Source organism: Ptychodera flava, chromosome 7, assembly GCF_041260155.1.
Source record: "Ptychodera flava strain L36383 chromosome 7, AS_Pfla_20210202, whole genome shotgun sequence".
Lineage (NCBI taxonomy): Eukaryota > Metazoa > Hemichordata > Enteropneusta > Ptychoderidae > Ptychodera > Ptychodera flava.
The window spans coordinates 45,583,980-45,597,904 of NC_091934.1; the positions used below are offsets into that span (position 1 = coordinate 45,583,980).

Here is a 13,925-nt window from a genome sequence, read left to right on the forward strand (position 1 = left end):
TCATATACATCTACCATGTGATCATCTGCGCGAAGCTGTGAATGACTGTTTTAGCACTTTTGAGCGTGTGTAATTTTTAAATGGCAATGGTATAGTTGAATTTAATTTATCAGTGTTAACTTCCAACATTTTATATTACAAATGTTCAAAATTAGGCATTGAATAGTTGAATATATGTCCAGTAATTCATATCCGAACATTACGATCGCTGTGTGAACCCACTTTCAATGTCTTAAATTTTCAATTGTCGAAAGCTTTGAAAAAAAGAATCAGATTGTGGAATATGCATAAAATTTATGGGAGATTAATGTTTTAAATGACAGGCGTAATTCAGTTTCCTCCAGTCCACTCCCTCGTATCAGCTGAAAGCATTCAGTGACATGCATGCACAAACATAATCAGGTGCCTGAGGGCGTCTTTGCATAGGTATGTTAATATTTGACCAGTTTTCAGATCAATATCGCCATTAATGTTCCCATTGTTTGACTTCCTCTTACACTGCAAAAAGTAAGTATATCCAGTTTTTTATGTTTTTGTAAGTTCTATCAATTTACATTGAGAGACATGTGAGTCCATACTAGTTCACATACTTCATTAATCCAGACATTCATCATGATAACGTGTCGTGATATAGGTAAGACATATCATTACTGAAAAAAGCATTCACAAAATCAAACATTAACACAACAGTCTGTTCATGTTCTACCATACAATGTCGTTTGCTATGGAGAATGAGCATCGACAAAGATATCATCAGGTGGTTATATTAATGAATTTCAAACCTTACATATTTATGAAACACTATTTTAACAAAAAAGTCGCATGTGTAGGATTGACGTTTTATTGAAAGGATATCAGGGATTTGTGTCATAGCCAGATAAGGAATCATCTTCAAAAACAAGTCCATGCTGTGTAACCTTGAAGTATAATATCAAATGATTTTCCTAAAGATATTTTAAATTCGATTCATTGTTGCAATAACTAATTTATCTATGAAACATCGAAATGAAAATAAATCTTACAAAAGTGATGCTAGCAATGCAGACATAAATTATTCTAGGTATTTAGGTGTACAAATTCGAGCTGTTCTTTCACTTTCGTTTTAACCTGTTTGTAGAAAAGTAGTGCCTTTAGTGATTTCAATTCAATTTGTTTATCTCTATACCTGTCTTTTATTGTTTTGAGGTCAATATGTGTCATTCTCACGCATTTTATAGGGCTATTATGATTTGGAAGTGCCTAGTTATGCATTTTGCACTGATTTTCGTCTTTGATCTCAAACACTGACCTATGTTAACCATTTCAGGTTGAACTTAGTACCCGTGACTCGAGTGTTTAAATACACAGTCGTGAAAAGTTCATCACACGCAACCTGAATAGCCTGACTTGTAAACCGTAAAAAGTGTACTAAAATATCATTGCGGTAAATTTCATAATATTGGTGTTGTGACTCATTGAACCTTGGGTCATTTTGGTGTCCCGTGAAACTGTTTCCCTTGTTCGGTGTCATTTATCCATAAATTAGATAAGTAATGAAACACTATTTAACAAAGAAGCCGCATGTGTAGGATTTAAGTTTCATTAAAAGCATATCAAGAATCTGCGTCATTACAAGGTAAGGAATCATCTTGAAAAACCAGTCCATGCTGTCGCGAATTATATAACTTTTACTACAGCTCTGCACTTCTTAAAGACTTATCGAGCCGCATGAATGTTTGTTACAATAATTTAAAATGTATTATTACTTGTTAATTGTTCCATACGACAGTAGTTAATAAGTGTAAGCTTGAAGTATAACATCAAATGATTTTCCTAAAGATATTTCACATCCGATGCATTGTTGCGATAACTAATTTACCTATGAAACATCGAAATGGAAAGAAATTTTACGAAAATAAATTTACCAATAAATTTACCAATGCAGACATTAAATATTCTAGTTATTCAGGGAATAGGGCAAAGTACATTTACATAAATTATCAAACATAAATAAATATACTGTTATAGCTTGTTTTGTCAGAGAAAATTGTCAATAGTTTGCCCTATAGATTCCAATGTATTATGATTTGATAAGTTTTGGTGAAGCACTGTAGTGGGCACATCTTGCCTTCTTATAGTTATGATAGTTGCAAAACAATTGGTGACCCTAATCTAAAGGCATGCGTGAAATTTCATGACCGTTAAAATTGCTTGCACAAAAAATAGTGAACCACTCCAAAAAACAACAGCCCCACCTCCCTCTAATTTCTGTCAAGTCCCTTAGCTGTACAAATGAGAGCTACACTTTCGCTTGCGTTTTACTTGTTCATAGAAAAAGTATAGCCTTTCCTGATTTAAATTCAATTTGTTTATCTCTATACCTGTATTTTTGTTTTGGGGTCACCATTTGACTTTCAGAAGCTTTTTAATGCGGCTATTAAGAGCAAGAAGTGCCTGGTTATGCAGGTTGCATTGCTTTTCGTCTTTCATTTCAAACACTGCCCTATGTTAACCATTTTTAGGTTGAACTGAGTACCCGTGACTCGAGTGTTTCAATGCGCAATCGTGAAAAGTGCATCACACGTGACCTTAAACCCTGACTTGTAACCCATGAAAAGTGTACAAAAATATCATAGCGGTTAAATTCCATAAAATTGTTGTTACCGCACATTGAACCTTCTTTCATTTTCGTGTCTCCTGTAAAATCGTTCCCTTGTTCATTCCCATTTATCCATGAATTTGATTTATTTAGTATCAGAAGCAAAAATTTACGAATACACAAGTTGAACATCTGGGGGTTTTTTTTGTCTCGAAACACTCTTCAATTGCGCCGTTATGTGTCAAGAATACTATGATCGTTCCGGAGGCTCTATTCAATAAGTAACATACACGTCATTCTGTCATCCATTAATTTTGTCGTTGAAATATCATTTACAGTTAATACAGTGGGTAACGAATGATTTTCTGTGTTCTTTTCAGTTCTACTTGGGTTTCTTGTCATTCGTTCTCGTTTTATTTGTTTGTTTGTCATAGGATCAATAATGGGCGTATCGTGTAGTAGAAGTAACACCATTGTAGTTACCAATGCTTCGTACACAACGACACAGGTATGCATATTTTGGTGTGGGATGTTCAAGCAGTTCGTGCACAATGTTCATAGTGTGATGTAGAAGGCTGTAATGCAGATTGTATATATGATATGTTATAGAGTACTGCTGACAAGTAACGAAGTCAGTTGTTCAGTTTCGTTTATTTCTTTTCTTTCCATAAGCTTAATATAACAAAGTACGACTCATTCAGCGTTCACTTAGAAGCACTAAGATCTACCTTCAAAGTATTCTGCAGCAACAAGAGCATTTTTGCTAAGGTTTCAGATCCATCTTCCACATTGGTTGACAAATTCCTCAAACATTTTTTTTTCATTAACTATCTAAGGTAAAGGTTTCAAGTGGAGAAACACAAAATCAAGAAAACGCCAATGATGGCGCTTCAGTAAGTAATGATAGCAATGTTCCATCAACCATCATACATCAAGAACACTCTAACGAATGCAATTTACTTCGTAATAATGATGGCCAAGTGGCACTTACAAGCATGTGTCAGCAGATGGAACTTGGAAATGATTTGCAGGAGCATGAAAAACAAAACACGGCAATCGAGTCTGAACCAGAACCAGAAACGGTAGGGCAGAATGTTGAACATTTAAAAACATCACTCAAATTTCACAAGAAATCCCTCAGAGATTTGATAGCTATCCATGGTGAAGATGCTGTCCATCCTGACATTGCTACCACTTTAGATAAAATTGGCACTGCTTACCATTCTCTTGATAAGTTTCAAACAGCCTTACGCTTCCACCAAAAGGCCTTTGAAATGAGGCAAGAAATCTACCGGGGCAAAACTCTGCATTTGGATCTTGCAGAGTCCTACGAAAAACTTGGGCTGACGTTTGCAGCCATTGGTAAGCACGATGAAGCTGTAAGCCATCATTTGAAAGCCTTGGAGATCAGGAAACATGTTCACGCCGACCGTGAGCACCATCCTGATATCGCACAATCACTACACAACCTTGGTAGAGCTTACGAATTACAAGGTAATGGTAGATTAGCCATTGACTACAACAAAGAGTGCCTTGAGATGAGAAAACATATCTATGGCGATAAACCTAACCCTTACCTTGCTTCCGCTTTCAATAATCTTGCACTAGCTTATAGTAGTAACGGTGATAATGACAAAGCTGTCACTTGCCTCAAACAGGCATTAGAAATTAAAAATAAAGTCTATGGAAAGGGCGTTGCTCATGCATCAACCGCAGTTTCTTATAACAACCTAGGTTGTCGTTACTATGCGATGGAGAAGTACAATGAAGCTATAATGAACCATGAAGAAGCTTTGAAAATCGAAAAAATTGTGTTCAACTTAAACTCTGCTCACCCTAAAATTGCAAATACTCTCGTAAAGTTAGGAAAAGCTCATAAAGCCGTTGGTGCCTATAAAAAGGCAGAAGAATGCTACTCAGAGGCACTTGCCATCAGAAGAAAGGCCTTCGATCAAGTACATCCAGACATAATTCAGTCACTTGAAGATTTTGGTGATTTGCAGTCTGTACAAGGAGATTACAGTCTGGCATCTAGATATTACGAGCAAGCTTTATCAGTCCATAGTCAGATCCACTGTGGAAGACAGAAGAAGAACATTGAAAAGGCAGCACTGCTTACAAAAATTGCAAATTCCTATAGGTCCATGGAAGACCACGATGGAGCTATCAAAAACTTTAAAGAGGCAGTCAAAGTTGAGGGTAAATTGTCAAATTCTCGTGACAGAAAGTTGAATACGGCAACTGTGTTGAACAACTTAGGAGTTGAGTATACAAAGAAGACAGACTATGAAAATGCGATTAAGTATTATCTGGAGTCACTAGACATAGAAAGAAATAATCTCGATCACGATTCTACCGACGAAGGCATTGTAATAACACTTCACAATCTTGGCAACGCGTATGAATCACTGTCAGACCATGACAATGCAGTTAAGTATTACCAGGAAGCACTGAAGATCACTAGACACAAAGAAAACGATGGTCTTAACAGAAGCACAACCCTTTACAATCTCGGTAACATTCACTATGAGATGAAACGGTTTTCTCAAGCTATTGAAACGTTATCTGAGGCACTGCAAATGGAGAAAAGGGGAGCCGACCAACCTTCCGAACATATTGCAGGTCTCCTGAACATGATTGGCCTGGCACATTTTTCTCTAGAACAATACCAGGAGTCCCTCAAGTTCTTTACTGATGCATATGAGATGCAAAAGAATGTACATGGTGAAGATTCAGTCAACACGACCCTAGCATCCTGCTTGTATAACATGGCCCATGCACTTGAAAAGTTAAAGAGGTACAAAGAAGCCACTGAATATTACGAAAAGTCTGTCAGAATGAGAAAGGAGTTGTATGGTGGTAAGAGCCATCCAAATACAATATCGTCACTTCGGGGACTGGGAAGAATCTATTTGGCATTGAAAGATCGCAAACAGGCGATTATAGTATATGAAGAAGTATTAACAATGTTAAAGGACGTGCAACAGGCAGAGTTGGCACATGCCGAAGTCGTCAAAGCACTTTCTCTCATCGGTAATCTATACAGCGAAATCGGACATCACCAGAAAGCCATACAATTTCACCACGAAGCTTTGAAACTGAAGAACATGGTTCATGGTCATGAAGACATTGCCTTAACTCTTCATAACCTTGGTAATGCATATGAATCACTGTCAGACCATGAAAATGCAGTTAAGTATTACCAGGAAGCACTTAAGATCACTAGAAACAATGAAAACGATGGCTTTAACAGATGCACAACCCTTTACAATCTCGGTAACATTCACTATCAGATGAAACGGTTTTCTCAAGCTATCGAAACGTTATCTGAGGCACTGCAAATGGAGACAGAGGGAGCTGACCAACCTTCTGAACATATTGCAAGTCTCCTGAACATGATTGGCCTGGCACATTTTTCTCTAGAACAATACCAGGAGTCCCTCAAGTTCTTTACTGATGCATATGAGATGCAAAAAAATGTACATGGTGAAGATTCAGTCAACAACACCCTGGCATTTTTCTTGCATAACATGGCCCATGCATTTGAAGAGTTAAAGAAATACAAAGAAGCCTTGGAATATTACGACAAGTCTGTCAGAATGAGAAAGGAGTTGTATGGTGGTAAGAGCCATCCAAATACAATATCGTCACTTCGGGGACTGGGAAGAATCTATTTGGTATTGAAAGATCGCAAACAGGCGATTATAGTATATGAAGAAGTATTAACAATGTTAAAGGACGTGCACCAGGCGGAGTCAGCACATCCTGAAGTCATCAAAACACTTTCTCTCATCGGTAGCCTATATAATCAAACAGGATATCATCAGAAAGCCATAGAAGTTCACCATGAAGCGTTGAAACTCATGGACATGGCCCATGGTCATGTTGACATTGCCGTAACTCTTCATAACCTTGGTAATGCATATGAATCACTGTCAGACCATGACAATGCAGTCAAGTATTACCAGGAAGCACTTAAGATCACCAGAAACAATGAAAACGATGGTCTTAACAGAAGCACAACCCTTTACAATCTTGGTAACATTCATTATAGGATGAAACGGTTTTCTCAAGCTATCGAAACGTTATCTGAGGCACTGCAAATGGAGACAGAGGGAGCTGACCAACCTTCCGAACATATTGCAAGTCTCCTGAACATGATTGGCCTGGCACATTTTTCTTTAGAACAATACCAGGAGTCCCTCAAGTTCTTTACTGATGCATATGAGATGCGAAAGAAAATACATGGTGAAGATTCAGTTAACAGCACCCTGGCATTTTCCTTGTTTAACATGGCCCATGCACTTGAAAAGTTAAAGAGGTACAAAGAAGCCTTGGAATATTACGACAAGTCTGTCAGAATGAGAAAGGAGGTGTACGGTGGTAAGAGCCATCCAAATACAATATCGTCACTTCGGGGACTGGGAAGAATCTATTTAGCATTGAAAGATCGCAAACAGGCGATTATAGTATATGAAGAAGTATTAACAATGTTAAAGGACGTGCACCAGGCAGAGTTGGCAAATGCCGAAGTCACCAATACACTTTCTCGCATCGGTAGCCTGTACAACCAAACTGGACATTACCAAAAAGCCATAGAATTTCACCAACAAGCTCTCAATCTATATGAAATGTTTCATGGTCGTGATAGTCCTTCTCAAGATACTGCTCAATGTTTGTTCAACATGGCGAAGGTGTATCACAGCATGCGAGAATACTCAAAGGCAATGGACTATTACAGAAAAGCGTTGAACATGTACAAAACAGCCCATGGCCAAAATACTGCACACGATGATATTGCAAATGTTTTGAATAATCTTGCAAATTGTTGCAGTGATGTCAAGAACCATGAACTGGCATTTAAGTACCAGTTGGAGTCGTTAGAACTCCTTCAGAAAGTACATGGAGAGAACGCCATCAATGTGGATATTGCAGCACTACTGGATAATATCGGTCATCGATATTCTTCACTTGGCGAATACAAGATGGCTGTTGAACAACATGAGAAATCCTTACAAATGAGAAGACAGTTACACGGCGAAGACAAGCCACACTCTGACATCGCTGCCTCCTTAAACAGTCTCGGTTGTGCTTACCATGCAATGGGGGAATTGAAGAAAGCTAAGAAGTATTTCACAGAAAGTTTAAATATGCTCTTTAATATTCACGGTAAGAATGCTGTCAGGCTAGACATTGCCTGTAGACTGACAAACTTGGGAGCCATCTTTAGAGCACTCGGAAATTACGGAGAGTCACTATCTTATTATGAAAAAGGGCTTCAGATGAAACAGGAATATTATGGTGATGATCATGCAAAAATTGCCGACACACTTGATAGCATCGGAGGTGTTTATGAAGCACTGGGCGAAGGCCAGAAAGGAGTTCAATATCACAATCAGGCTTTGAAAATGAGGCAAAACTTACATGCTGACTAACCCGTCCATTTAGTGTATAGTCTAGATACGGTAATTGGTTATTATGGGGCATCAGTTACACCTGTCCGGAAAAGCTAATACAAGTGATTACACAAGGTTGAAGCAAAACCAGATGTCATTTCTCCTGTTTGTTGGCAACATGTAACATCGTTGATTGTGCATTATTAGCAATAACATACATCATTGTTTCAATTTTTATATTGGGCTAGAGACGGCGTCGCCGGTTCGACGGTTCTTGGACAACGTCATGAAATATTGTTGATTCGATATATGCAGGGCAACATTAGTCATCATTGATCTACTTTGTGTAACATATTTGATCTCGAGGGATGTACTCAGGGGGAACACAGAAATGTTTTCATCCTGGTATGAGTAAAAATCTGACATTATTTCCTTAAGGGCCTTATTGAACTTCAATTATTTAAATATTGGGTAAAACTAGGCGACGTTGCTCTTGCTTAGACAAATTGTGCAACATTTGGTGCGTGTTGAGAAACGTTTGAAGTCAATGATACGACACTGCAGTTTTAGGAAACTGAAGATTTTGAATGCACCTTGTAGGCAATATCTGTGCAGAACATCATCGATTCTACATCGCCGATATCATTTTCAGAGCAGCATGGGATATTAACATTCAATTTTAGGTAACATTTTAGGTAACATTTAAGTCATGCCAATCTCTGATTGCAATTTTGCTTCAAATCCTAAATATTCTATTGGATAAAACGTGATTTGCTTTCTGCTCATCATTAAAAGATGTGTCACTAATATTAGAGCAGTATCTGCAAACAGCACTGGGCAGTGTGAATACTTGAATGATCGTTTTATGATCACTTCATATTTTTGATGTCTTTTCATATGGTGACTAGAAGTATATGACTGCCTTGTCTACGAATATTTTATCTCGCTTCACTAGAAGTATATATTTGCCTTGTTATCCAAACTTTGTCATTTAGCAGGTTCATTTTAAGTACCCAATAATTCTGTGTGGTTTGTTGAACAAGATATCATTGCAGTGATGTTGAAGCGTGTAGCTTGCATTCATGCATAAATTCTGAATATTGTTCATGATGAAATATTCTACTACAACTATACTAGTCCACATCAGCTCCTAAAGACGAGGCTGTAATGAAAAATTGTTTGAATTAATGTAAGATTATGTGTGACATGAAAATACTCTGTCCACTGTTTCACATGCAAAGCAATAGCATGATGATGCTTGTAACAATTTCTCTTACCGCATTTTTATGATCATCTGCATGTATTCAGTTTTACATTAGCATTCCGATGATATCCGTCCACAAACAGATTACGGGAATTTCTATCGTAGTTAAACAAGTAAATAAATAGTGCAGAACATCTATAACAGTAGTGATAGGAATATACAACAATAATAGGCATACATACAGAGTTATTTACATATCTTTGGAATTGCATCTATTTTCATCAGTTGATTATGTAACGCATTTTCTTCAACAAAAATAACCTTCTTTTTGATAGACTATAGTCATCACACTTATCCCCGTGCAAAAGAAAAAATAAGTAAATAAATTGTATGTTGTAAAGTACGCAGTTATGACTGTAGTATATTCCGCAAGTCTCGCAAAATGCGAGAGTACAAAATCTCGCAAGACTTGTGGACTATACCACGGCCATAACTACTGTAAACCCACGATATGATTGGAGTCATGTAGAAGTACGTAGATTGTCTTGACTCTGACATTGTATATAAAGCGTGATTGAATGTGTAATATACATTATGACAGAGTCTTCTTTAACGACTTTACACCTTTGTCCACTAAATCTTAAAGGCGAGACTGTGTAGAAATATTATTCGAACTGATGTTTAATTCTGTGTGACATGTAAATGCTCAGTGTACCTTGTATTAAAATCTAATATAAGACAATAACATGCCGATATGGTATGTTCATTTCACTGATTGCATTTTTATGTACGTCTTTAAATATTTAGTATCATTTTATAACTAGGATAAGAAATCCGTCCACAATATATTATACGATCTTCTACGGTAGTGATCAAAGCAAAGAATTAATGTAAAACAGTGTTAGAGATACTCTCAATGAATGAGGCATAAATTTCGTACATTGAGTAATAGTAGCAATGAACTTCCATATATTTCTGACGCTTCATCGTCCAGTATTGTTCTGGTATCAAACATTGATGTAAAATGTCAATGTGACTAATTTTTTTCATTGTGAAGTACCGAAGAATTGTGTAGTTTTGCTTACCAACATATGATTAGAGTGATGTAAAAGTATGTTGTTGTTGCTTTTGTCGCTTACAATCTATTTTAAATGATATATTGATTATACAGTCTTCTTATACAACTTTACACCTTTGTACATGTATAAACCAGCTTTTAGAGACGAGACCGTACAGACAAATATTTTGTTCCAATGTTAAATTCTTTGTGACATGAAAACGCTCTTTACACTGTTTACCATACGGATCTAAAGCAATAGCACGCAGATACGGTGTGTCGCTTTCTCTGATTGTAATGTCATCTACATCTTTGTGTTTTCAGTTTTACATTATGCTGATAAAACAATAGAATAGACGAGAATAACTTTATTGTCCATTACTGGAAAATTACCTTTTTGCTTCACCAAAAACACATTACACATCACAACATTCAGTGTTAAAATATAAAAATATACAAAGTTTCTTAAGAGCAATGAGATCTCTCTCCCACGGACAAAGGTCTTTATTGAGTATAGTTATTGCACTTGGAACAAACAATTTTTTAAAAAGGTTATTTCGAATTACTGGTACTATGCATCGCCGTCCAGATGGCATCTTCTGGAAATGTAAACTTAAAGGGTGACAAGTATCACTTACAATTGCATTGAGTTTTCTTCGAATGGCGATTTTATACAGATCACAGAGTTGATTTTGTTTCTTGCCAATTATTATTCCTGCCATGTTTACGACACGTGTGAGTTTATTTCCATTGCTGACACACCATACCACAGTGTAATGTTAAGAGTAAGCACACTCTCTACAAGGCTCTTTTGGACCTTTTGCAACACACTCTGACTAACATCAAAACTGCTACTAAATGCTCCGCCCACAAATATATTCATAGAAACTATAGAAACTTCTATGGTAGTTAGACTGGTTATGTAATATGCAGAACATTTATTAAAAGTGTTAGAGATATAACATAAAGGTGGGGCATAAATTTCGGACAATGAGTTAGTGTGTCAATGAACTTTCATGCATTTCCAACAGCTGCTTATTCAAGACATTATTTCAATTGAATGTTTGTTTTGAAATAGCCCTGAAATCAAACTAATATTACTGTACAAAGAAATAATGACTTTTTACATCGTAAAGTCCTGGAGATAGTTTTGCTTACCATAATATGATTGGAGTGACGTAAAAACATGTGGCTTCTTTTGGCTCTTACAGTCTATTTTAAATGATACATTGAATTGATTATACAATCTCTTCTCATACAACTTTACACCTTTGTACACGTATACATCAGCTTTTAAAGATGAGACCGTACAGAGAATTATATTTTGATGCAATGTGAAATTCTCTGTGACATGAAAACGCTTTTTACACTGTTTACCATACCGATCTAAAGCAATAGCACGCAGATACGGTTTTCACTTTCTCTTATTGCAATGTTATCTACATCTGTATGTTTTCAGTTTCATATTAGTATTCTGATAGCATAATCCGTCCACAAATATATTTATAGAAACTTCTACAGTAGTTAGACTTGTGGTGCAATAGGTAGAACATATATTAAAAGTGTTAGAGATATAATATAAAGGTGGGACATAAATTACAGACAGTGAGTTAGTGTCAACGAACTTCCATGTATTTTCAACAGATGATTATCCAAGACATTTTTTTCAATTGAATATTTGTTTTTGAAATACTGAGCGCTGGCATCAAACTAAAATTACTGTACAAAGAAATACCAACTGACTTTGTACATTGTAAAGTATGAAAAAAATTGTTTTGCACAATAGATGTGATTTGGGTGATGTAAAATTAAATGTTTTTTGTCGCTTACAGTTTATTTTAAATGAAATGCTGATGATCACCTTTTATACAAATTTATACTTTTGAACATTAGCTTTTAAGACAAGACTGTGAGGACAAATATTTTGAACTTATGTTAAAATCTTCGTGACAAGAAATTACTCTAGGCCTATACTCTCTTTTATAGCGGAGATACGATGTGTTCATTTTAAGTGCTGTATGTATTCAGTTTAATATTAGTATTCTAATAACTTAATCCGTCCACAAATAAAGTATATTATTTTTGGAACTTCTATGATAGTTACACTAGTAAAGAAAGACTGTTCAACATACATACAAAAACTGCTACATTTCGCAAAGTGAATTATTGCGTCAATTAACCTGAAAATATTTCCAAAGTATGGTGATACAAACCTTTTCTAAGTTAAATATTTACCTGTTTAAGAGTTCCGGCATCAAAGTTCAACGCATCCCTAGCTTTGGACGTTGTAAAGTAATTGTGTATTTTGTTTACGCAGATATGATTTGAGTGATGTCGAAGTATGTAGCGTCTCAGTTTTATCAATTACATTCTATTTTAATGTGAAATGTTAATCATGACGTTTTCTTATACAACTGTACAGAAAAATTGTTTGAACCAATTTTATATTCTTTGTGACATGATAATACTTTATGTTTCACATGCGAATCTAAAGCAATAGAATGCAGCTACTGAGTGTCAGTGTTGAGATTAGTGGTCTGATGATATATTCCGTCCACATATATAATATTGGAGCTTCTACGAAAAATATACAATTGCACAGAAATAGCAAACTATATCAAAACATAATATGGCGTAGAATGAGCTTTTGCATTGCATTGCATTGCATTGCATTGCATTGTATTAATTCATCATTGAGTTGCAAAACGGTAAACTCGTATCTCGTTATGTCAATATAGTGAAACCTGTCTAAACTGAATACTGTCTAATCTGGAAACCTGTCTATACTGAACACCTTCTTCAGTCCCTTTCACATAGAATACCACGTTTGAGGAACCTCTCAACCAGACACCTCTGTAAACCAAACAGTTTTCTCAGTCCCTTTTGAGTTTGGTTTTAGACAGGTTTTACTGTATATCACAATGATGGTAGAACCCGCTGGGACATTCCAGGACTGCGTTATTTCATTTAAAACTGCAGTGTGCTATTATCGCACTGCTGTATCTCATAATTCAATCTTTGTAGGCATTCTGCGCCATATTGCAATGTTTAAAAACAATCTTGCACAGTTGTTAATTACCTCTTGGATATGAACATGAACAAACTGTATCACTTAAAAGGGATAATGACTGTAACTGTTGATCAATTTTAAGGTAGAATGCGCCTAGGGGATAGACGAGTTGGACTCTAGGCATTTTAACGTTATTTAGAGAGTATAGCAGAAAATTGTATTTTGCAAAGAGAAGCAAAATCATGGAAATGCATCATCAGTTACAGCCAATTAGACACTTCAATGTAATGTCCGTTTGTGTTCACTTAAAATAAACTTGTAGCTATTCATGTTCATTTGTTCAGAAACCAGCCATAAATGATTGCTTTTAAATGTTAAAAAATTCCCTGATAAGTAATCCGATTTTATGATGTATGAATTTCAGTTGTCAAAAGTGTTATTAAAAAGCAAATCAAAAATAATTTAATGAATGTGTATCTCTTTAATGTGTTATTGAGTATGGTGACTATGCGTGAACAGCAAGGCAGATGTTGTCTGTATGGAACATGTCGGTGAAATCTCTGTTAAGGTAGTATGCACCTCGAAAGTGAAAGACTTAAACTTTTACTCAAACTTTCCTCAATGAAGCTTTCGACCATTCTCACACCAAATCAAAAATAAAAACAGGGGTCGCCTGTAAT

The 13,925-nt window shown here is 36.0% G+C and overlaps 1 protein-coding gene across 1 annotated transcript; it reads left to right on the forward strand.

The window, feature by feature from the left end:
* Positions 1–443: 443 nt before the first annotated feature.
* LOC139137706 (uncharacterized) lies at positions 444–13,700 on the forward strand. Its single transcript, XM_070705942.1, has 3 exons — positions 444–507; positions 3,013–3,086; positions 3,415–13,700. The coding sequence occupies exons 2-3, from the start codon at positions 3,021–3,023 to the stop codon at positions 8,011–8,013; spliced, it is 4,665 nt and encodes a 1,554-aa protein (XP_070562043.1). The 5' UTR covers positions 444–507; positions 3,013–3,020; the 3' UTR covers positions 8,014–13,700.
* The last annotated feature ends 225 nt before the right edge of the window (positions 13,701–13,925 follow it).

Coding starts and splice junctions, on each gene's coding strand:
- LOC139137706 (XM_070705942.1), top strand. CDS start 3,021: ATGGGCGTATCGTGTAGTAGAAGTAACACCATTGTAGTTACCAATGCT. Junction 3,087..3,414: donor CTTCGTACACAACGACACAG/GTATGCATATTT, acceptor TAACTATCTAAG/GTAAAGGTTTCAAGTGGAGA.